We start from the raw sequence: 25087 nt of genomic DNA, 5'->3' as shown, positions 1-25087 counted from the left end.
AGGTAGGGCGTCTGTGTTGGTACATTCTGCCCTTCATGGCTGTCTTTTCCCCCCAATATATGAGTCTTTGCATTCACTGTCCTTACATCTTACACCATTTATTATGAAACCATGCACGAAGTAAGTCAAAATTTGACTTGTCGTAAGAGAGAATTGTTGCTTTCTCAAAACACCAAAGATGAAAAGACCACTCCAAACACTTTGAGGCTCAAAACTTTTCATTCATCCCTCATTCATTAAGAATGTTAAAAGTCCACTACAGTCGTTTTGATTATATTTTTAAAAAATCAATGGTGCAATATAAGACATGTACTGAGTAAATGGACCATCCTGCTGTGAGCTTTATGCCCCCCCCCCCCCTTTTTTGTCACGGGAGGAGGTTTACAACTGGAAAAAAACTGCATATTTGCTATCTATCAACTTTCATCTTTCATATGTTATGTTAATATAAAAAATCACATTCATGATCATAGTATGATTTTACAAATAAATCAATAATAGATTAAATGTGAACGTTCTAATCGCATTGGTTTTTGTATCGATTTTATGTCGCTATTGCTTGAAGTTGCCTTTCATTCGTGCATGTAAATCGGGTCATTTCATTCCCACTTTAGATCCGTCCCCCTTTGTTCTTTCATTTGTCCAAACAACGTAATGTGAATATTGTATTTTCCATACGACTATTGAAGTAATGTTTTCACAGGCGCCATGTTGAAATTGAGTCGCTCGAATTAAAGAGACTGAGGGCTTGTTATAAGCGTCGTTTTGCAGGTACTTTTATTCAGCGCCATGGATAGGAGAAAGTTAACATAGCTGGGTGAGTTAGAACATGGTGGAACAACTGAAGTCAAATCTCTTGTTGCACCATAACTTAATGTTTGTCTTTAACTTAATTGTCACAATACGTATAGTGTTCTTCTTTACAAAATTCAAAGGGTCTGCTGTTACGTATACACGTAGTTGATCATGTTATCACGAATGCTCTGTGTACGAGTGTTTGAACCCGTGAGTCCAGGAAAGTTAGGGGTACAGGTATAGAGTATAAGCAAGGTGCTTTATAATGCTTCATAATGCTTTACATTGTACGTGAACGATAGCCAGTAGTTAAATGTAAGAATGAAGTAAGATTATTGATATTTTTGACAAACAAGTCTACCTTGAACACTCTAGCTGTTACCTTACTGAGCATGGTAAACAATCCGAAACTTGGTGCATCAGCTGAGAGTATTTTGTGGGGCACTGCTTTTTGATATTGAAATCATTGACAGAACATTCATAGATATTTCATAATACAAAATTTAACCCAATGGCATTTGCATCGCAATATTACATCACCAGAAACCTTTCTATTTGCAGATAATAATGGACTGTAAAGTGTTGCTGTTTCTGACATTCGCTTCTTGCCTAGCGATTACAGGTAAATGTACTTTGTACTGTACTTACAGTTTGATAGGCAAATATTTGCAATAAAATAATTTACAACAATGATCTCATCTGACTTCGCAAATGAAATCTCAATTCACATACGCATATTTTTGACTTGAAAAACATGTTGATAATCTATTTTAGTAAGGGGTCAACAGGCAACGTACGAAGGTCCTGCAGGTCCAGCTGGACCCCCCGGTCCTCCAGGTGATGTTGGGGACATAGGGCCCCAGGGAACACAGGTAATGTATTCGCTTTACAACAAGTAAAAAAGGGACAACGTAACAGTATTTTATGTGTTTTTAATAATGATACCGATGTAAACATCATACAATACTCCTTACATATTACACTATCAACAAAGATATCAAGCGGTTTTGATGTAAAAAACGCAGTCACAAACTTATCCATTTAATCGTACCCGAAATCTCCTTGCAGGGTATTACAGGAGATACCGGCCTCGCCGGACCAGAGGGACCAATCGGTCTTCAAGGTCCTGCTGGAGTCAGGGGGGTACAGGGCGTGCAGGGGAACAAGGGTTTTACGGGATCCCAGGGTGCTCACGGAGACCCAGGAGTGCAAGGAGGTCAAGGAGTCACCGGTGGAGATGGCCCCACAGGAGTCCAAGGAAATCAAGGGTCCATGGGAGCGACTGGAGTAAGGGGAGACACAGGTGAACCGGTAAGATATAGAAAGTGTTTGCATATCGCTATAACCCCTGGTTTTTACTGAGGAGTTAAGTTTGGTTACTTCTGGGGCCTACAGTTAAGCACACACCATAAAATGTACCCCTATCAATATCTCACAAGACGTATTCACTGCTTTAAAGGGTATATCTGGAGAGGCAGGCCCTCCAGGCGCCCAGGGACCCCCTGGGCCACAGGGTTTGAAAGGTCCAAGAGGAGACCAGGGCGAGCAGGGGGTTAGAGGGCAGATGGGTGCAGAGGGACCCCCTGGGGACACAGGGCCAAAGGGACCAGCCTTGGATCCCACAACAGAAGGTAAAGGACAGTAATATAGAACAGAATGTAAATTCACAAAAATTATCGATGTAATTTTTGTTGACCAAATCCTTTGGGTTTAAGGTACAATATTTACAGTATACAATGTACTTCATGGATTTGGAGATTGTCAGTAATTGCTTTCCTTCTTTAAGACAACATCGACCAGTGTGCCTCCTACCCCTGCCAGAACGGAGGAACCTGCCTTGATGACTACAGATCCTTCTTCTGTACCTGCCTGTCTGGGTTCACAGGTGACAGGTGTCAACATGGTAAACATTGAAATCTAATCATTATCTGTGGCACATCTTTCCATTTCATCCCGGCAAGGCCAATTTTTCAATAAAAGTTTCTCCTTATCTTTCTGTGGACTATTATTATCCGTTTTTTTTTCTTATGTGCGCGTTGTTCCAATTTCTTGACATTTTCATTCGGTTATGTTACAGCTGCTACATGCATTCCACAGTTTCGCAGGTTCTTATCGGTGGATGTTACCTGTACAAAGTACTTGTTCTTTTTTTTTTACAAAAATTAACCAAATCATATAATTGTTTCCTTTAGATATCAATGAATGCTCCAAAGACAATGGAGGGTGTCAACACAGTTGTGAGAACAGTATCGGTTCTTTTGCCTGCTCTTGCAGGGCTGGGTATGAATTGGCACAAAACAAGAGAAAATGTATAGGTAAGTAACAAATTTTATTATGACTAAAAAACACACAGCAACTTGAATGGGGTTAGCTTGACTATTATTCAAAGTAACGCTTAATGATATATTTTTCCAAAAATGATCATATCTCAAGTTGTATTCTTTTCTGCACAGACATTGACGAATGTCAGCTGGATGCTGGTCGTTGTGACTCCGAGTTGTGTCTAAATACCCCTGGATCCGCTACCTGTGACACTACCAACCAACTGACATACATACAGCAGCTTCTTGTCACTGCAGACAGTCTTACCGCTCAGGCACAACAGATACAGCAGCCTTTAGCGGCAACACAAACAACAGGTAAAATCTACTTTATTTTTCTCTGGTACAAATTACAAATCAACAATGAGAAGATGTTAAGGCACAAGCCATATATGTATACCGTACATCACTTGATATGAGACTACAAAGGTTTTTATTTTTCAAATAATATTTTCGCAGCTGACTGACAGGGTGGGAGTAGGGGGGGGCTTTCCGTGTTGATATCCTGAATCCACTAGGTGTATGCCTATCTCATTTTTATAAAGGTCTTAGAAAATAAAAAAAAGCTTATAGGCCACTTTGAGAATGATAATAATATCCTTTTTCATCTTCATGTTCAGAAGCACCGGTCTATGACACAGCTCTGCTGAACAACACCGTAATGATGAGCCTTATTATCTGGCTGATCATCTTGACTGTGCTGACCCTGCTTGTACTGCTTGTCGTCTGCTGCGAATGTTGTAGGATAAAAAGGTCTAATCCACCAAAATGGATCGACGCCAACCCCAGTGCGTCCTACATTCGGTTCCCGTTCTCCCAGCTTCCCAGACATCACGAGCGGAGTTTTCAGGATTTACCCATGGGCATGAGGGAGAGGGATTCGTCGTCAGAAAATTAAAGAAGATCTTTGACATATATCTATTCTTGAAATGGAAGGGAAAGTAGACTATTTTTGATGAAACTTTTATATTTGCTATTTGCACGATCAGATGGCCGATGTGTGGCAGTGTGAGTGAGAGTGCATTATTTCAAATTTGGCCAAGTTATATATTTTTTTTATAAATTATTGCTTTGATTACTTCGTTTGTTACTTCTTTGTCCTGTTTGTTCTTGTTTCAATACTGTAGGCTTTATGCTTGCCTGATGTGTACAAAATGTATTTGGAATACAACTGGATTATCAGTTAATTGAATACCGTTCTTACAGTTGTTCAAGACAAAATTAAATATAGATTTGCTGTTTTACAGAAATCCATTTCCCTGTAAAATGTCAATAAGGACAATGTACCTGACATATGGTTCGTGGGAATAAAAAATGTGCCAATTAAGCTGAAAATTTACAGCAGTTCGAGTCATGTGTACAATGAATAGCGTAAAACGACAATAACCAGACCTTACAGTAGCATTGTAGTTTTTGATTCAGATAAAATCTGAAGATTCCTACATGCATAACTCACGGCCTTGAGACTAGCCAAGAGACTAGTGTGGGTGGGTGTACCAAAGATGACGGGACACGAAGACAAATGTGTTATGAATCAATGAAAGGGTGGACACCCGACCATGCCGTATATCATGTCGGGACACAATAAGATAAGGAGACCAATCCAAAAATTTTCCTAAAGGCAAAGTTTTCGTGGAAGTTTATTTTAGGGCAAATGATTATGTCAGACACCGGATAATTCTGCAAATGTTAGTTGTACACTTAACGGTAACTTTCTAAAATAATGTTGATGATGAGCCATCATGGTTTTCTTGACGTTTCTTCAATGTTTTGTTTAGTCGTACTTTTAAGGTTAGAAAGAGACAAAACAATGGATAACGAACTATAATGAAACAGACGACTTTATATACGAAAATATACAAATTTATAACAAATATGGCATATGTATAACTTTTCCAGTAAAGTACCCTTTGTTTGACAGCAACAGAATACTTTTCAAATGTTACATTTTAGTGATGTTGAACCAAGTTATCAAAAATCGAAAATACACTTTGGAGCAACATTATGTAATATCATTTCATCTCAAAACTCGATACCTCCAAAGGTTTTACAAAAGCATTAACACCCATTTGTAAATTAATATGAACGTATATTGATTGAAGGGCTAGTCTTTGTCAGTCTGCTAGCACAAATATGACATCCTATATGTCTGTCAAACTTTTAGTCATTTAGGAGGCGTTTTGTACAATGGATGCCCCTGACTCTGTCTCCTGTCATACTCTAGAGGCTCGCTACTTTCCGCTGCCAAAGGTTTCTCGGAGTCCCTTCCAAACCACATATGCCCCGGAGGAACCTCGATGTGGGCATTGTCATAGGTAATCTCTTCACTGGCTCCGGCTTTTAATAACCAATTTGGAGTAAGTTTCGGAATTTTCATGGCGTTCTCAAAATTTCTTCTCTCACGCTTGGCTCTTTTGACCAGTGTATAACAACAGAGAGCCAGAACTATGTATAATAGTGTCAGGACTATTAGCCAAATGATCATGGCAAGAATCATAGCGTTGGATAGTAAATTCGGGAGACCATCATCTCCCGTTTGCCCACTTGCTATACTGCTTCCTGTAAATAAAGATAAATCTTAAGATTAATTTAGAGAATGTTAAATGAAAAAACTGTCATATCCTAGGAAGAGCAGGGTTATTTTTCTCTGATAATGTTTTGCAAATGTGACAAACTTGGCACAGCTGCCTCACGAATTAATGAAATTTAAAAAAATCACGTTTAAAAATTGTCTTTGGAACTTGTGTATCTTAGTTTTTCACCTTTATCTTTTAATAAGCTGAGGCAGACGTACGAGCCGTAGGAATTGATGCAGACGGAATCTGTATCACATGGTTCTCGCTCACACTCATCTATATCTAAAATGCACCACAAATTTGAATAATCATACAAAAATGTTAACTATCATGAAGGGCAGACATCAAATTCTGCCATTAAAGCATTTACTCAGACAACTTAACGAAGACTCTGAAGACTTAAAATATGCATTTACAAGGGTGACGATTGTATTGTACCGATTGTATTGATTGTGACTATGAATACAACTGCAGTCGACTGTCAGGGTGTCGAATTCGAATCAAATGAAAAGAATCGCACACCGCCCCCTTTTAATATGAAAATGCGAAGGTGCATAAAATGATATGAGGCAAACAATATGCATCTGACCTTCATATATAAAAAACATATGAATATTAGCAATTAACCCTTAATCACTTAGAAATATCCTATGCAGAACTACTTATAAAAATTCAGGAAAATTAATTTTAGACACGTAAAGGTAAACCTATAGGTAAAACATTTTGTTGACTTAGTTGCTTCTCAGTCTATGGTGATCTGTCTGTCCTTAAACATCACAAATCTGGAATGAGGCACATATTTGTTAAACATCCATTAAGAAAATAAGGCAACTGCTTTGGATGTACCTATACAAGACATCCCGTCTTTATCCATAGTCAGCCCCGGAGAAACACATCCACATGACTGGGAACCATTGGAGCTGGATAAACACTGTTCCTGGCAACCTCCATTGTTTTTACTACAGTATCGATCCTCTGAATCACGGTAAAAAGTAAAACAAAGGGCGTTTATTGTTAAGATGCATTTGGTTAGCCAAATGACAGACTACCAAAAAAATTAAAAAAATGCAGCAGAATGCTACAAAGTATAAAATGGGGACAATAATATATTTACACAGTAATTATATTGAATGCAGCTCTATTAATAGAAAGTAATAATAATAATAATAATAATAATAATAATAATCCTACCAACCTGTGCACGCCTTGCCATCTGACATGAGCACGTACCCAGACTGACAAAGACAAAAATAGCCGGAATACAAGTTCACACAGATGCCGTGCTCGGAGTCGCAGTCGTGAAGGCCCGTTGCACATTCGTTGGTTTCTGAGGAAGGGGAAAGGAAAAATATAATAATAATAATAATATTAATTGTACAGTTCACAAAGACAATCTAACATTTCAGCTCGGTTTCCACGCAAACAGCTTGGTTTTGCCTGTGGCATTTTATTACTAAAATACTCTTGCTTACTAAAAGTGGTTTATTTATTCACCTAGTAAATGCATATTACACATCAAATTTCATTTCACGGTATTAAAAAATGGTTTCATCTCAGTGTTGGTCTCTGCCACAACAGCATACCATTAAATGGAAACCCAGGCGGGCCAGTTAACCCAGGAGGGCCGGTGTCTCCTTTGAGCCCTCTCTGTCCCGTTGATCCTCTATCCCCTTTGGATCCAGTTTGTCCCTGGGGACCCGTCACTCCTTCAGGACCAGTACTAGAGTCTCCTGTAGGACCAGTGTTTCCTGTCTGTCCCTTGGGTCCAGTGGGCCCGGTCTCTCCAGTGGATCCAGTCATACCCGTTGTTCCCCGTGGGCCTTGCTCCCCAGTAGGGCCTTGAGGACCTGGAAGTCCCGTGTCGCCCTTTGGTCCATTTTGACCTGGGTCACCCTTGGGTCCTGGGGGCCCCGTAATACCTTGCGGTCCTGGTGGTCCGGTACTTCCTGGTGGTCCCGCCTCACCCTTGAGACCCGTTTGACCCGTGTCTCCTATCTCTCCCGTTGAACCAACCTCTCCCTATGTTTTCAAATGACTAAAGTTTATTTTGTTATCAACTTTAAGCTGAGATTCCCCGTGAGGAAGCCCAGCCTTTGGCATTGGTACAGGTATCTAATGTAACCGTAAGGTAGAATCAATCATCTAATATGCTGGTATTAGTTCTTCTTACCTTTGGTCCAATCTGACCAGTTGGTCCTGGAGGTAACGTCGGCTCAGGTGCACTAGGAAGAGAAAACTTCCAATACTCTGAAATAGTGAACGTAGTTTTCTTATCTTTGGCTTTTTTTCAGCAACAGTTGATTATTTCTGAAAATATAGGAATCTACGTTTATGCTGGATAGACATTACTTCTTTTGTAGGCCTACAATGGCATATTCTTAACCACACCAAGTAAACATTTGTGCAGCAGATCACCATGGTTTATAGATAACAAGAGGCCTTTAGACACCCCTCCCCCCCACAAAATAATAATAATAATAATAATAATAATAATAATAATAATAATAATAAATAAATAATTTTTTTTTAAATAAATAAAAAATACAACTTACGCGTGTTGTACGTGGCAGCAAATGAAAACGCCCAATTGAGTGCCAGGTCTTCTAGCATTTTGATATTACCGACTGTGGGGATGGTTGAACACCCTGTCACTGCACTGCAGGTCTTGTACATCCGATTGCTTTCATAGTCATAAGGAATAGGACCGATATCTTCCTCATTGAAGAAACCCAGGACGTCATTAGTTTCCACGGCAATGTAGTCAGTTTCATTCAGGTTAACCTAATTTAAAATGCTAGTTGTAGTATCCGAACTGGCAGATGTATTTTAGTGGTTTAGTAATGAACTATTTTTAAAAAGTTTTAAAGCACAAATGTTAAGTTATTCGCCATCCGTTTACCTTGCTTAGAGAAAGAAAAGGAATGAAGGGGCATTCCACAGAATTTTCTAGGGGAACATAAATACCCTGTATGACTGGCTATTTTGTATCAGATTAACTAACAAAATTCCATTCGTAGTGGAATCTTTATTTGACTAAACCACGGCTGTAGCCATTCAAATGAATATTCATGAATTTGGGAGCTATAAAAGGAGCATTTTCGTCCTCTACCTATGAACAATACTTACATTCATAATGCTAGGAACCACACTAGGAGGCTGCAACTTTTTGCTGGCGATTAGCTGGTAAATCATTTGATTGTATTGAGCCATCCAAAGTGGCCGCCATATTTGAATATGAACATTGCTAGCAGTCTTGAAGAAAACGTGAAACCCAGTGACCACACCTTTAGAGAATTTGAGTGACGTGTCCAGAAATAATCGTCTACCCCCACCACGTACTAAAAGATTGGTGTTCTTGAGAATATTGCCGTTTTTTCTTATGGTTTCAAAGCCAGGGGTTATGGATGGCACGATTGTTGACGTTTGAGGTGGGCTAGGTGGATCTGTATTTGAAGGCAAGTCCGTCATGTCGGCTAAATGAAAGAAATTGGCATGGTTTAGAAGACATACGAAGAGGTCATTTAAAAATAATTTACTGAAATATGTTACTTGATATTTCCATTTTTTTGGCGGAAAAGGATAATAATACAACAGAATTTATTCATTGGATGACACCACGACAACTTACGAACTTCCACAGAGGCTTGGACGGCGTATCTGTAACCTATTTCTTGGGACTGCACAAACGTGAGCGGCGATGAGGAAACGGAGGGAGGGTTTCCATCGTTCAGGGACACGTAATCGTATATATATAGAGGATAAACTTCGTCGACAGTTCTCCTGGATAAAGTAACATTCTCCACAGTATTTGTAAATCCAAGCAGATCTCCTTTTTCGACTAACAGGATTCCTGGCGGTATCTGAAAAATTAAAGCAACGCATGAAATAATCCTTTAGTGTGCAATACTTATGGTTTTACAATAAAAAGAGAAAAGGAAAGCATGATTGCAGTGGAAGAACAGGGTATTAAATTCATTCTTCTGTCTTAAAAAATATTCATTAAGTAAAAATTTTATTCATACAATAAAGGGTCTGTTATTTAGAGAATCACTGCACGCCTCACTTTGCAAATCAGCATTTTTATGTAACAGTCTAGGAGATGTTCTCACCGCTATAGAGTTCAGTCCAGGTCCATTTGGAACAAGTGGCTGCTGTCCTACAAGGAAGTACTTGGTCTCTCCGGCATGCCTCCATACCTGTAACAGTATGGTCCCTCCAGCCCTAGTCACATAGGCTTGGAAACTGGATACATACCCGGATGAGGGGATGATGTATCCAGCACAAATACGAGTTTGTCTAGGGGCTGCCCAGGAATCCCCAGACTGAATGTTAGTGTCACCTACCGTCACTATGGAGCCTGGCGATTTGATGATAAAAACTTGTTTAAACGTATCAAATATAAGCAAATGGGTCTTTGTGTTTAAACGAAATAGTTCTAATATTTTGTATTATAACACTTGTTTTTAAAGTACAATGTAGGCCCACTACTTCATATGCATCATTTATAATATTTTATCCATTAATATCATAGTCATTCCACCTTTGTCGTGAATTTCCTCAACATATAAAGTGTTCATCTTAGTGGAAGCGATTTTCATCAACTCATTAGAGAAACTGTTTGATATATGGGATGTAAGAGATTAAAGCACTATGCCACCACGAGGCTGTCACCATTTCCAAGGTTTATAACCCCCCTGAACCCGTTGCCTTAGGGGCACAAGCCACCACGGCTAGTGACGCCGCATATTACATAGACCAACATTACATTTCACTTCAACAAAATTTACGAAATCCTCAACACATTGGACAATGTATCATGAGGTTCATTTGACCTACCTTTTATTTGTGTCCACAAATATATCTGAGTAAAAATTACGATAGTGATTTGGCCGAACTCCATTGCTTATAGCCTAATGGTTGAAAAGCAAAAAGTGTTTTTATTCAATATACTTTTAAGTATTAAAATACACAATTGTTAAGATAATCTGGGTAATGCATAAAATATGTTCTAACACAACATGCTACTATTATACATGTAGTAACCGTCATTTTGTTTTAATCTAGCGCTTTACTTACTACTTTCTTATATTGGAATTGCTCCTTGGTGTACTATTTGTTGCTCCATGAATGTTTCTTTATCGTTTTAACATACAATCCCTATCCTCACTACTAATATAGGTCGAAACAACACAGAAATCCAATAAATTGATATTTCTTACTTACATGAAAACAGATTTAAGCAAAATAAATCATGGGTCTAATATATATTGCGACTTTTCACAGTCCTGTGGTTCAAGGTAACAATATCAAATATCAAAATATAACACACGGACACGTGAACCTACCCTTCGTCCGCTAGCAGTGGTTACTGTTTCACTCCTGTTCGATTAATTTCAAGACTCCGGTGTAGGTAAGGTATTGATTCGTGATAGGTCAATTATTATACTACATTTGTTCAGTACCTACTCCACTCTAGCTGAAGATTTCCCATATTTTCTCAACAAACCCCGTAAACATGGGTTTATGGGGACCGCCCAGAGGAGACCGGAAGGAGTACCATCGTAACAGGTGAGGGGGAGTCCGCGACCTGTCACACGTTCACCTTTTGTCTCATGACTCAGTTTGTGACGGTTCGAGTCACTGCGCAAAATGACGAAAATGAGGGGTCATAAAATTGATTGCCTTTTATGAGAAGTGGTCCGGCCAGAGGTCAAAAAAGTAATTTGCCTTGATGTGGGATACACTTGCCATAAATTAAACAATAGGTAAACTGCCGATGATGGCATTAGTGACAAAAAGCTAATGTCTGCTGATGTGGAAAATTAAAAAAAAAAACAATTTTATAAGCTGTTTCTCTACATCTTTTGACAATACCTTCTGAAATTTATGCGCTAAAATATTATTTTATCGGACGGGATGTCGTTATCATTTAATGCTATTAGACATTCTGACTAGGTTTTAACACAGTTGTAAAATTTCAGTTATTCTTGACCTCTGAAGATTCTGTCAAATTATACTTTTTGTGCTAAGTGCTTACAAAAACTTAAATACATTAATAAAAACAACTGAATTTTCTTGAACATATAATTTTCTATCTTGTTTTCCGATTTTTATGGCACTCCCAGATATACTCTTTCATTATTAAAATTAAAGCAATGCAAGTCACCGACTCACCAACGAAATCAGTAGCGTACATACTTATTCACTCAATTTGGTATTTGGCATTTTTTCTACTTCTATTGTATAAATTAATTGTCATGTAGTTTGTTGATTTGATAAAGAAAATGGACGGTTTCAATTCCTCTTTTACTTATTGTAAGATTATCGCATGAACAGAAGAGATTGTGATAAATGTGCATTGCTGCAGGGGAGAAGCACCATTCACACGCACTGAAAAGTATTGTAGTCTACGTGATACATACAGGGTTGCTACTTAATATGGAATATTTTTTATCATTGTTATTTTTGAGTGCTGATTAAATATTTTTTGGCTTGAGTCATTACAAAAGTATGTCACTGAGTGATAATAACATCCAGTCTTCTGTTGTGAGATATTTTGATCAATAATATCAAATCTGATATAAGATGCCATTCAAAAGAAAGGAACACCCCCAGAAAACCATATCAACAGTTTGATGTCAGTATAAACTTTAAGATAAGATATTAAAGAAAATGATAGCCTCCGGACAGTGATATGTTACACAGTCAAAGAACTCATTACAGTAAATCATGAAAAGTCAGTAATTGCGGGTATGACCTCCAGCAGCCGCTTGCAGCGCCCTCATCCTACATGGCATACCCTGTGACACGTTTTTTAGAGTTTGGGTGGGGACATCATTCCACGCAGTGATATTTGCCTGTCGCAGTTCATCACTATTTACCGGCCGAGGACCATAGCTATTAATTCTTTGAGTTACCTCCGCCCACAGATTTTCAATTGGGTTCATAACTGGAGAGTTTGCAGGCCAGGGGAGTTGCTGAACCCCTTGGTTCTGAAGAAAAACAGTGATTCTGCGGCCTCGATGTGGGGTTGCGCAGTCGTCTTGGTACACAAAGTTGTTCCTGAAGATGACTCTTACCAATCGAAGCAGTGTTTGCTGTAGAATGTCTCTGTAGGAATCCTGGATGAGATTGCCTCCTAGAAAAACCAACTGGTTCTGGGCACCGACATGAAATGCTCCCCAAACAGAGACGTTACCATCCCCTGCTTGCACCCTAGGCAGTACACAATCATCGTTTTATGCCCCTCGTACACGTCGGTGGACACGGATTCGACGATCAACCCTAAAAAATCCATATCTGGCCTCATCACTGAAAACGTCGTGATTCCAGTGTTTTGGCTGCAAACGCACGTGGTCCCCAGCCCATTGCAGACGTCGCTGTATATGACCTGCTGTTAACAGTGGTTTCCCTACTGGCCTTCGTGCAAAATAATGGGCTTGCAGTAACCTCTTGTTCTCGAGGGACCTTGAAACGGGCGTTTGAATGACATTCTGCCTCTCTTTTCTGAGGACACTGGTTGTCTTTGTACGACCAGCACGGCGTCCTCTAAGGAGAAGGCGATCCTGTCTTCTTGGTGTGATACGCGGACACCCTGGTCGAGGTATTAGAGTAGGTGCCCCTGTAGCAGCATTTCTTTGGAGGACTTCACAAACGGTTCCTGATAAATGTTGAATTACCTGGCAATGGCTGTCTGTTTCTGGCCATTTTCTCTGAGAGCAAGAATCCCATAGTAAGCTGCGTTGCTTAGCTGTCGAACCATATCTTCACTAAGGTACCTGTGAAGTTTCAGAGCGATCCCTTTGTTGCTTCTCTGAACACACTCCAAAGATTGACCAAACCCATGCGTTTTTATACAAGGGCAGAAATTGCCGAAAAGACCACCCCTCACATTTCTGACCACAGAACATGCAACTGCATGCATCAATTGTTTCGAGAGTTGTGTGGTAATTAGGTAACACACCTGGCTACACATGGAGTGACACCTCAGCTTTGGATTTAAAGTAGTTAGAGAGAAATTAAATATTTTGTACAAAATTTACTCGCCAAAAAATAATATTCCATATTTAGTGGTAACCCTGTAAGTAACACTTGTTTTCATACGGATTTAGTTATTCTCATTTACACATCATTGCAACTTATTATAGTCTACATATAAACTAAATTCTTGAATATGATATTTATGATTAAAGAATTTAATAGACGCATTTCAATTCCCTTTTTAGATAAAATTTTTGTACAATATCAAAGACACTCTTAGGGAGACTTGACTTCTCAACCTCCAGCTATTGATTCACTATCTTTATCAATGTTTCATTTATTTGCGCATTTGTCGACAGAAACTAAACAAACACATGAATATTTCAACTGCCCACTTTGTGTAACCCCATAGCCCACCTACTCCACCATAGACTTCTTCTTCTTCAACATATAGACCGCCCCTAATGGGCTACCCCCGCGTACCCCTAACGGCAACCCATAGTACCCACTCCAGACTCCAAATGACCCTTGGTATTGCAAAAACCTGGATCCGCCGGTCTAAAATGACCCGACAACTTAAAAGGATAGTAATTCTTTGTATGAGATCTATATTTCACAATAAAAACATTGTAAACAACTCATAGGAATATAAAATATTCTGTTTTGAACACCACAAAAACGGCAGTTATAGCTATTATTCTGATATCTGAGCTTGTCATCAGACCACGTGACCTCCATAGATGGCTATACTCTGTAATAATCTATGACACAGTAGTGTTACAAATTTTAGTAAGCTTTTTGTTTAAGTTTTAAAACAGTTTAAATTCAACAGTTACAATAAGATTTCGGAAACAACAAAAGTCTGATTACACGTTCAAGCACTGACCAAACATAATAACCTTCCGATCTCAAGTACTAAATTATCCAGCGAATAACCAGTGTACCGCAATTTATGACCTCTAGTGGTCAGCAATCGCGTCGATTTAATTGCAAGTAAATTGGACAGAGTTACAGCGGTCGCACATAGAAAAATGTAATTGATTATCTCTCGATGTCGCATATTAGTATGACAGAAGGACAACAAATAGCCTCTTTTCCGTTACTATTGCGAGGTGCAGCCTTAGACTGGTTCGACACACTTACCGATGATCAGCGTCAGAACATAAATGCTATAGAAAATGCATTCCGCGCACGATTTCAACCCACCAAGAGTTCAAAATGGGCTACTGTGTCCAATTTATTTCAACGCCGCCAAAACATGCTCAGCCAGTGCAAGATTATATAGCGGAAATGAGACGCGAAGCCGCGAGAGTAAAATTGCCATGCAGGCTATTCTACATGGTCGCAGCACAACACGAACGTCACAATTTCGAGGATCTCATTGCCCGCGCCAGACATTCAGAAACTGCAGTACAACCCACCACATCGTCTGCATCTATCAATGCGCTGAATACATACTATCCGAAATCAAAACGCAGGTCTCACAACTGGCCGTATCTGCTGTGAATCCAGCACCAATCACTCCGATACAACACCCAGGTAGAAACCCTACGGCCGCCGATTTTCAACCGCGATCACCGCCCAACACTCGCTACCAATACGCCAGAAACCAACAGCGATGGCAGTATCGTCCGCTTAGACGACACGCCCAACATGCAGCCAAGATTTCAACGCACCACCCCAGTACGCAACAATCCTGTCATTCGACCCAGGCCCTCAGGAAACCAGCAGAACAACAGAGGAAGAGGAGACATCCCTCCATGCAATGGCTGTGGTATGTTACATTTTTTTGTCATCTCTGCCCTGCTTTAAAAATGAATTTTCGTACTTGTGGCAAAATAGGACATTTAGCGAGAGTTTGTCGCTCAAGTAGAAAACAATGTCAACCAAAAACACAAGATCAAAGTAAGTCTGTTGTAGTAGCATCACATCAGCCCATTCAAAATTTCATTTTCATTTCTGTGAAAAACAAAAAGCTTGATACACTCGTAGATACCGGTGCTTCTATTTCATATATTTCAAAGCAAAAGTTACAAAATTGAGAAATTCCGGATTCTCACATCAACCGATCCAACAGTCTAAAAACGAAAGTAGGTGTCAAAAATGAACCTCTCCATATATTGGGAACTATCAACGTCAATTTTAGAATCGGTAAAGCAAACTTTGTGCACAATTTCCATGTATTTCCAAAATTACCCCGCCCTGTCATTCTAGGTCTAGATTTTCTTCACAAACATGTTGCCATTCTCAATCTGTCTGATCATAGTATGGCTATCAAAAATCCCGATATCAAAGTGTGTTTATTAATGTCCAATCAACTTGGCCTTGCCCAATCTACATCTTCTGTTACAATAGAGCCACACTGTGAAAAATTAGTGAGTGTCCATGTATCCCGTATTCACGTCATACAAAAGCAACCCACCACTGTTTTATTGGAAGTGGTGAACAATGTCCAGACTTTACTCGGTGCGTCTACAGTCAATATATTATATTCTCGATATTGTTATTATCGCGTGGCAAATGTTACACCTAAAGCCATTACCATACCACGAAAACGCAAATATGATTAGTCATATTGACTTCGACAAATCCCTACCCCCTCCAATAAAACCAGTCGATGCAAAAGATAAAGAAACAGCACTCTCTCTAGGCATACCTTTTGACCTGACTCACCTCGACGACAAACAAAAAGACAGATTGTTATCTCTCATTGGTAGCAACAGAGACATTTTTGCTTCCGATCTATCAGAAATTGGCCATATTCCTGTTTACAAACATACTATTGAAACAAATTGACACCCTCCAATTGCACAGCGTTTTTATCGCACAAATCCGAAGTCCAAAGCCGAAATTGATCGTCAGATTGAGGAAATGTTACGTCACGATATTATAAAACCCTCCACATCACCCTGGAGTAGTCCAGTTGTACTTGTCAAAAAAGAAAAAAGGTTATTTTAGATTCGCGATTGATTATCGTAAATTAAATGCAGTCACCAAAACCATGACGTTTCCTTTACCACGTCTGGAAGACATATTTGCTTCCATAGCTGACTCCAAAGCGTTACATTTTTCACTAGCCGTCATAAATACAGCTTTTTGGACAGTAGGACTATATGATGATTCAAAAGAAAAATCTGCTTTTGTCACACACATTGGACAATATCAATTCAAAAGACTTAGTTTGTATCTATTGAGCAATTTATTTCGAAACATGAACTGGAAATCAGTCATAATTTATGTTGATGACATCTTGACGTATTCCAAAACATTTGAGGAACATTTAACACATCTACAGAACGTCTTCCACATTTTACGACAGGCAAGTTTCGAGTTGAAACCTTCAAAATGCACATTTGCTGTTCCAAAATTACTTTATCTCAGTCATTTTTAGAATTTGACCCCTTAAAAACAGAAGCGGTTCGAACATTTCCAACACCCACAAATGTTAAACAAGTACGCAGTTTCTTAGGACTCTGCAATTGGTACAGACGTTTCATAAAAGTACTCAATGAATTATTGCACAAAGATAAGAACTTTCAATGGTCCACAGATTGTGAACAGGCCTTTCAAACTCTCAAAAATGCACTAGTGACACCTCCCATTTTGTCATTCCCAGATATGTCCAAACCTTTTATTTTGACGACCGACGCATCAGGTCACGCATTAGGATATATTTTAGGCCAACTAGATGAATTAGGTAGAGAAAAAGTTATTAGCTAGTTAGTTAATTTTATTCCCACATATAAAGCAAAATAAACCAGTATATCACTCCGTCACTGATACCATATTAGATACAGCCCCTGATTTCTTAACAGATTCCAACATCTTAACTTATACCGCCATTGGTAAATCAGGTGTCTCCCTCCTAACAAGCGCAATCTTATGGCACAAACTCCGTCAAGTATAATTGCTTTTCATATCCCTACAAAACATTGTTTCTGTTAGAGGATTTAACATCATTCGAATTCCCACACCCCAATCTCTTTCATTGACAACCACTTTTCTTGATTCAATCATAGCATATTGTATCGAAGGTACTACGGTTTTTCTCTTGCTGTTCATACTTTTTATTTTATTTTACAATAAATCTAGAAAACATTTCCCCGTCCTATGTTTGGACATCTCCACACTACCCCAATCAGTACTGTTGGCTATTTAACACTTGAAGGTTGCCATACGTCTTGAACCATGTTAAACGCAACAAGAATGCATATGCACACAACCGCATTTAGGACTAATGATTAAGGACTTCTCTTATTGAGAAGATGAATTAGTTAGACATTTTTTATTATTTATATCGTATTTGCAAATGTTTAGATATCCACACTAGTTTCTATCAGAGTTTGACGCACACACTTAGTAACGTGACAGCTGTACATGCACTGCAGTCAACTTGGATCAGAAGACAGATGTTGAAAAACATATTCAATTATTTTACTTAATGACCAGTTTATTCACTTTATATCTAAGTGATACCTTATATCTTACTAAAGTTGTTGTACTTCCAGTTTATTAATATTGATAAAATAGTAATACGTAATGTCGGCAGTACCTGCATTGATTGATTTGCTTGTTTATTATCGTCACATTCTCAGTATCATTATATATTTTAACTAAGATTTTGTCTTCGCACATTTCGATGTAACTTGGACTTCACAAGTGTACAGGTGTTCTCTCAAAAGGGCCTCCTATTTAATTCCATCCCAATCTCCCAATTATTGTTTTGTCTTTCACTCCTGTTAATTGAAATGATGACATAACCCCCCTCCCATGGCTGTAGCCTATATCAAACAAAAAGGACTTACATGTATTCAAGGACTATTAGAAAACCATAAACGGCTTCCTCGGATTATTTTGTGAAGTGCCTTTGTCCTGTCCTCAAATTTTTTGGACATAAAACCCCAACTTCTACCAGCACAGATCATTCATCTCTAGCCGATATACCACTGACACAAGACATCATCATCATGGAAGTATTAATATTGGCAGCCGCCATGCTGAAGCATATGCTTCATTACATTGACACTGAAACAAACCAGGATAGAGATTTTGAAGGCGCAGAACTAGTTAGGTATCGCCCCATGACCACCTTAGTCAACACGGAAAACCTGGCAGATCTTGTTGACCTGGTGCGCCAGAGACAGCCCAACCTAATCATCATAGATGACTGGATGCCCCAGACGACAGCCCAATTCCTAGGAAGGGACTGTCCACCTAAACCAGAAAAAGCTGTAGGTGAACTTTTGAGCCTCCTGTTCATCTTCAAACAGAACATGAGTGCCCCGATACTAGGCCAAAGGACCCAAATCCACGTGTGCTGTTCCACTACCGATCCAGACATTCAGGAGCAGCTACACAAGGCCACAACTTTTGCCCAGGACTTGTCAGTACACATTTACCAACGTGACACCCATCCTTCGCAGAGACAAGCCCGATATGCTGATATAATTAGGGATGCCACCAGTGAAACTCTGATGTCCCTCGCAAGGCAGGACGCCCCACACCAGACACCCAGAAGAAGCGCCCAAAGATTAGTTTACTCATCGGACTCTGACTGGGATGCCGAGGACAATACACCTCTAGTCCCTTATAAACACCCAGTAGGAGCCGATGAGGAATCGGCCTCAGAAGATGACCTTTATGAACCCATCCCGCAAGATGCCAGACTCATTCCAGCAGGGATGGAGGACGAAGATCTGCCTAACCTTGACTGAAATAGAACTGAGTACACAACGGACTAATTTTGCCTTCAATTCAATGGACTTTTATTATCATTATTATTTTCTCTTTCTTGATTTCCCCCACCCCCATTGATTTTTCTACAAATTTGCAAATATGCCCCCCTCCCAAACCAGACACGCCTATTATTGATTTGGACGGAGCCAAATTCTTCGAGGACGGAAGGTTATATAACACGGTAGTGTTACAAATTTTAGTAAGAATTTAGTTTGAATTTTAAAACAGTTAAAATTCACCAGTTTCAATAAGATTTCGGAAACAAAAAAGTCTGATTACACGTTCAAGCACTTACCAAACATAATAACCTTCCGATCTCAAGTACTAAATTATCCAGCGAATAACCAGTGTACCGTAGTTAATGACCTCTAGTGGTCAGCAAACGCGTCGCTTTAATTGCAAGTAAATTGGACAGAGCTACAGCGGTTGCACATAGAAAAATGTAATTGATTATCTCTCGATGTCGTATATTAGTATTAAATAACCCCTTCGCTAGACCTTGGAAAATGACCAGTTCCGGTTCAGTCAAAATTAAATATTAATAATCAAATCACAATGTTTAAGTCGAAGGTCAAGAATAAGTATTTCTAATAATTAAGTAAATGTTGAATCAAAACTTCTATCCATGACGTGAAATGTGAACCACCTGATTTTATTATAGAATGCAGCGTTTTGCCGCATTCAGTGTGTCGGGAAAATAGAACCATAGAAAGGAGAGACTGAGGGAGAACAGAGCAGGGGACTTCGTGGTCACATCTTCATTTTGATGTATAGTATGAGCAAAATAAAATTCCTTCAACCGGAAAAGGTAGTTGTTCGTAGCTATACAGTGACGCACTTTTATCACCCGTAAAAGCCCCCGTCACAAATCTCATCAGATTTAATAACTAAAAAAAAAAAAAAAAAAAAAAAAAACAGGGACTAAATTTGAATGTAGAAATGGATTCGTTAACCATTGGTATGGGAAAAGTATGGGAAAATTGTTGTTTACTCCAGGAAAATTCATTTTTTGGCCAAAACGAACAGTTAGTATCACTTTAATCTTTGAACGTGCCATACACCTCGGTTTGGGGAACCCAGAGACAATATTAATTTGATTAACAAAACATTTCCCACCTTTTTTTATATCATGAGTTATACGACTTAATGCTTATGTAACCAACCTGCATGCATTAAACAATTCATGCATCCATGACACAGATTTTTTACACTTTTAAAAACTCCATATTCTTGAGTATCGAATTAAAAGGAAAAAATGTTCGTTTTGGCAAAAAAGGGATTTTCTGGGGTAAACGACGTTTTTCCCATACTTACCAATGGTGAATGAATCCATACTGACATTCAAAGTTAGTCCATGTTTTTTCTAAAAAGTTTGATTTTTGTAATAATCTATTAAGAGATTACATTGTATTACGGAGGTATAGTCATCTGTGAAGGTCACCGTGGTCTGATGACAAGCACAGATTCCAAAATAATTGCGATAACCGCTATTTTTGTGGTAAAATAGAATTCGTTATGTTTCTATAAGTTGTTTACAATGTTTTATTGTGAAATATGAATCTCATACAAACAGTCGTTCTCCCTTTCATCTTAAAAAGAAATTTGCACACACTCTGCATAGGTATATTCACAAAATCTTCTCAATTTGCCAATATGAATGAATGTTCTATATACCAAACAGATAATCTAAGTTACTAGTAATGTTAATGTGCATTCTCGCTAGAAGCGGCGAGATTTCGGATCAATATACAGCGTATTTGTATTGTGCGACATTTTAGCGCAGACGCATGTGGTGTTGTTAATGTTTATACATATGAACGAGAAATAAGGTCATGCCAGTCCAATACCTTGTGAAAAGAAAGAAATATGTCGTCGCTGCCAGGTAGTTTTGGTAAGTTGACAGGTATCATAAAGGAAAACGGGACCTCCTTATTCAACATAGTGGTGATTCTTATCACATTTGGTGGTCAGGAGATCTTCAAGGTGGTCGTGTTCCAGTGTCCTTGTATATGGCCACAAAACGTCGTCTATGGCAGCCTGTTTCTGGCCGCGCCGGCACTCGGTCTTTTGACCATAGGTAAGGACTACCACGAAGAGTTAATGAAAAGAAACTGAAAATATCAGGTAGATTTGAGTTATTCTAGAGGGCGTGGATTATTTCTAACTTCTGGCGTGGATATAGTCTGGGACTTGATGTTTTTGTGAATTACACAGTGCTGTTGGGGAGGGGCACTTTGCGGAACATTTTGCAATTAAATATAATAGATTCTCAAGGCACTGTGTCAATGACAATAGCATCAGTGATTTGGTCGTCATTTGAATATTTTTGCTAAGTAACACACTGAGGGAGAAGTACTAGTACTAGTAGATGGTGCTGCTGTTGTTTAATGGTCGACCACACCTGTGTGTTGTTTCCATCAAATCGTAAAAGACCCGTAAAAAGGGGCTTTATTTCATTGTCGTTTTACTCTTTTATAACAGGTCTTGTGTTAAGTCGTGCTCTCACTCGCCTTATTACGGGGTGCTGCAAAACCACGGTGCCATCTAAGGGTGCAGACAAGTGCTATCTAGTGTGGGGTGTCATTAGTCAAGCGTGTGTGGCGCCCTCTGCTTGGCTGTTTGTGGGTTTTTTAGATGGAAGGTATTATTATTATTATTATTATTTCTTAATTAATGTCTCATATTCTAAACATTTCTATATTCTACATTACTCTCTCTTTCTTCTTGACTCTTCTTCTCTTCCCTCTCACTACCTCTCTCCCTCTTTTAAGAAAAAATATGAATATGAAACTGGTACTTGCCCTCGTGAGTAAGTGGTATTAATTGATATAGCCACAATACTGCAGTGTACATGTGTTTCTTGTGACTTGTATTGATTGGATATTCTCTTGAGTTTGAGTATATAGATTTCTTTAGATCATGCCAGTTTAAAGGCGATACAATTTAGACGTACATTAATATTGAAGGATAAATTGCAACGGATAATAATGATGCTACGAAAAATAATGATAACAGGTTATAAAGTTTCGTCTCATCCTCTTCGTTAAAACACTTAAAATTGGGTTTGCTGCCGAAACAGTGTTTTTCTTTTCTTTGGGATTTTTCTTAATTACAGCTTGTAGAGACCAGTGCAATATTGCATTACAAATTCATATTATTAATGCTCAATGACCCCTATATAAATGACCCACCTTCATTTTTTCAAAGAATTGTCTGATACTCAAAAACAAAAACAAAAAATAATAAATAAATAAATAAACAAATAAATAATAAAAATGAATAAAAATAAAATAAAAAAATAATCAAGAGGCAATGCTTCACTTTTGTATATTCAACTAATCCACAATTGTCGCTTTTTCATTTTAGCTATTATTCGTGTGCTAAACATCAATTTCCCTGTTCAAAAAATGCTACCGAACTATTAAAGCATGAAGCTCTGAAATCCGAGTCCCAGATGATTTCGTGGTGTATTCTTGTAGGCGGGGTGGCAACAGCTCTGACAGGTAAAGGAGAGATATTATTGCGAATGTAATATATTCCACTGTATCTTTTATCTTTTACATTTACCTAAATGCACAATTATAATTTGTTATGACAACAAAATTAGGAACATAATTTGTAATTTAATTTCTTTAAGTTAAAAATTAAAGAAATTAAGATAATGTAGTGATCTTGGTTTTCATAATCTCTTGACAATTGTCTATTTGGCAGTATGATCTCGCCTGGCCGCTGGTTGCTTGGTCCCCAAGGAGGAGTCACAGCATTGCATGACTGCCCTGTACAATGCGATTTTCTCAATATTTTGTATTTTTTCTGTATTTTAAAGGTTTCTTAGTCCAGAGAAGTTGTAGCCGGTTCACATGGCACCAATATCTGTACGAAGAGCTGTACGAAGAGTATGAGATCACAGAATATGAGAGTGAAGCCAAGGTAATACCCTGTATATTTTAACATAGTATTTATCGATTCAAGTCCGCTTACTTTCCACCCTTAAGCTACGAAACAGGGTCTGGATATATTCAGTTAAGAGAGGCGGGAGATCCATACAGTTGTACTCAATTCAATCTTAATTTTAAAAAATTAAACATAATTGTTAACTCAGACTTAAGTGTTTCTCTGGATGTATGTTATTCGCCCTCAGAAAAATATTAATATATTAGGCGATGGGTACCTCCCCTCCCTCAACATCGTCTTGTCAGATAATCATGAGAATCATATTACATGGAATGAGCAATGATGTATAGGGCTGTCAAGCTCAGCACAATGATTATTCATGAAGAGACTTGGAAAGATAAATCAACCACCTTCATTTGAAGCGCCTAAACAATATTCATTGTGTATGAATGAAAACCCAAACGTACTGGATTATTCATAAGCAGTAATTTTGTCGCATATACATGGAGAATAGACAAGTTTACGTTGACTTCGCAACCTAATATAAGCTAAGGTGCCACGTGGCTACTAACGACTCATAAATTATTTTACAGAAACGAGCCCAAGCATTAGCGAAAGAAAATGTTGCAGTTTTTATGGACTTAGAAGAACGAAGCAAGATAGACTGGGACATCATATCTACTGTGCCATCACAGGAACCAATTGATCCTAATGAGAAGAAAGATCCCCTGATAACATCTCTCCAGCGGTGGGTCTTGGATCACCCTCCAGAAGAAAAAGAGAAAGAGGAAGAAACACCCACGTGAAATTGAGTAACAGGCTCATGATATATTTTCTCAAATGTGTTTTCGGTTATGAAAAAACCCAACGGTACCTCAAAAAACAATGGCCTATTTATGAAGATGATTTAACAATGATTTCTCCTTTATGTGTGATATTTGAAAGTACAATTTACAAATATCATATTATGTACGTTAGAGAAATACAACTCAGAGACAAGGACTAAAGAGGAAACTAAAGCTACTGTGAAAAGTGCCGCGTTCTCAAATAGTGTTAGGATGCAAATGTTCGGTCTACATTATATATCTATCCGAGTTAGGGAGTCCTTGCCAGTGCCTGAAGGATTATATGTTATGTTTTACTGTGAAACCTCGACCACCTCTCTTAAGAAATGTCAAAAAGAGCAACATCTGCTACTTTTTATAGCGAAAATACACAAGCATTTTAGCTTAATCTCTCTTTTTATTGTGTAACGTAACAGGCTAAACCATGCCCTCCCATGAGGCTTTGATGGTTACGGATAGGATGGATATATTTATGTCAGTAGTCAAAGAATGTGGACGTTATGTTGCAAGACAGCTGAGTGAATGAATCCAGGTAGCTTCATGAAATATGCTGCAAATGTTTTATTTGTTATTGTAGGATTTTGAAGAGAAATGTCACTTAATTGTGTCAAACACCATAAACATCTCACCTAGCACATTCCGTGCAAATATGAAGCCTCTTTGTCTTCACCATTTACATCACTGTCTAGGCCTCATTAGTTTCTTTTAGAAAAAAAATTAACCTGCATGCATATTTGCCTACTTGTCATGTTTCTTCCATTTTATAAATGTTTGAATAAACTGTAAATTATCAGAGAATCTGTAGAATTTTTTCACATCGGATCTCATTCACTCGGATGTAACTCAACTCCTTTTGGCAACGATTTCATCAGTGCATGTACTTTTTTTAAAATAAATGATGTATTTTGTTAGACACGTTTGTCAGTAGATTCAAGCTTGT

The 25087-nt window shown here is 38.5% G+C and overlaps 3 protein-coding genes across 5 annotated transcripts; 2 read left to right on the top strand and 1 right to left on the bottom strand.

Moving 5' to 3' along the window:
• Positions 1-661: 661 nt before the first annotated feature.
• Positions 662-4445, top strand: LOC106168573 (uncharacterized). The gene is made up of 9 exons (XM_013547699.2): positions 662-817; positions 1357-1417; positions 1570-1667; positions 1864-2106; positions 2255-2426; positions 2582-2698; positions 2988-3110; positions 3249-3434; positions 3737-4445. The coding sequence occupies exons 2-9, from the start codon at positions 1363-1365 to the stop codon at positions 4012-4014; spliced, it is 1272 nt and encodes a 423-aa protein (XP_013403153.2). The 5' UTR covers positions 662-817; positions 1357-1362; the 3' UTR covers positions 4015-4445.
• Positions 4446-4939: 494 nt separating this feature from the next.
• Positions 4940-11207, bottom strand: LOC106169885 (uncharacterized). The gene is made up of 12 exons (XM_024074597.2): positions 11038-11207; positions 10529-10602; positions 9802-10049; positions 9321-9552; positions 8819-9165; positions 8245-8473; positions 7863-7939; positions 7276-7711; positions 6888-7019; positions 6539-6667; positions 5879-5974; positions 4940-5675 (listed from the first exon to the last, which is right to left on the bottom strand). Exons 2-12 carry the CDS (start codon positions 10590-10592, stop codon positions 5281-5283), a joined length of 2385 nt encoding a protein of 794 aa, XP_023930365.2. The 5' UTR covers positions 10593-10602; positions 11038-11207; the 3' UTR covers positions 4940-5280.
• On the top strand, positions 11134-25060 carry LOC106168574 (calcium homeostasis modulator protein 6). Of its 3 annotated transcripts, none has more exons than XM_013547701.2 (5): positions 21068-21299; positions 21890-22049; positions 22775-22911; positions 23235-23338; positions 23896-25060. In XM_013547701.2, exons 1-5 carry the CDS (start codon positions 21275-21277, stop codon positions 24106-24108), a joined length of 639 nt encoding a protein of 212 aa, XP_013403155.2. In that variant the 5' UTR covers positions 21068-21274; the 3' UTR covers positions 24109-25060. The 3 variants fall into 3 exon arrangements, with proteins under 3 accessions (XP_086875087.1, XP_013403155.2, XP_013403154.2); XM_013547700.2 differs by having other exon boundaries at positions 21073-21485; XM_087018961.1 differs by lacking the exons at positions 21068-21299; positions 21890-22049 and adding an exon at positions 11134-11260.
• The last annotated feature ends 27 nt before the right edge of the window (positions 25061-25087 follow it).

Source organism: Lingula anatina, chromosome 1, assembly GCF_051362555.1.
Source record: "Lingula anatina isolate TDL-2025a chromosome 1, LinAna3.0, whole genome shotgun sequence".
Classification (NCBI taxonomy): Eukaryota; Metazoa; Brachiopoda; class Lingulata; order Lingulida; family Lingulidae; genus Lingula; species Lingula anatina.
This window is presented reverse-complemented; position numbering and strand designations above follow the sequence as displayed.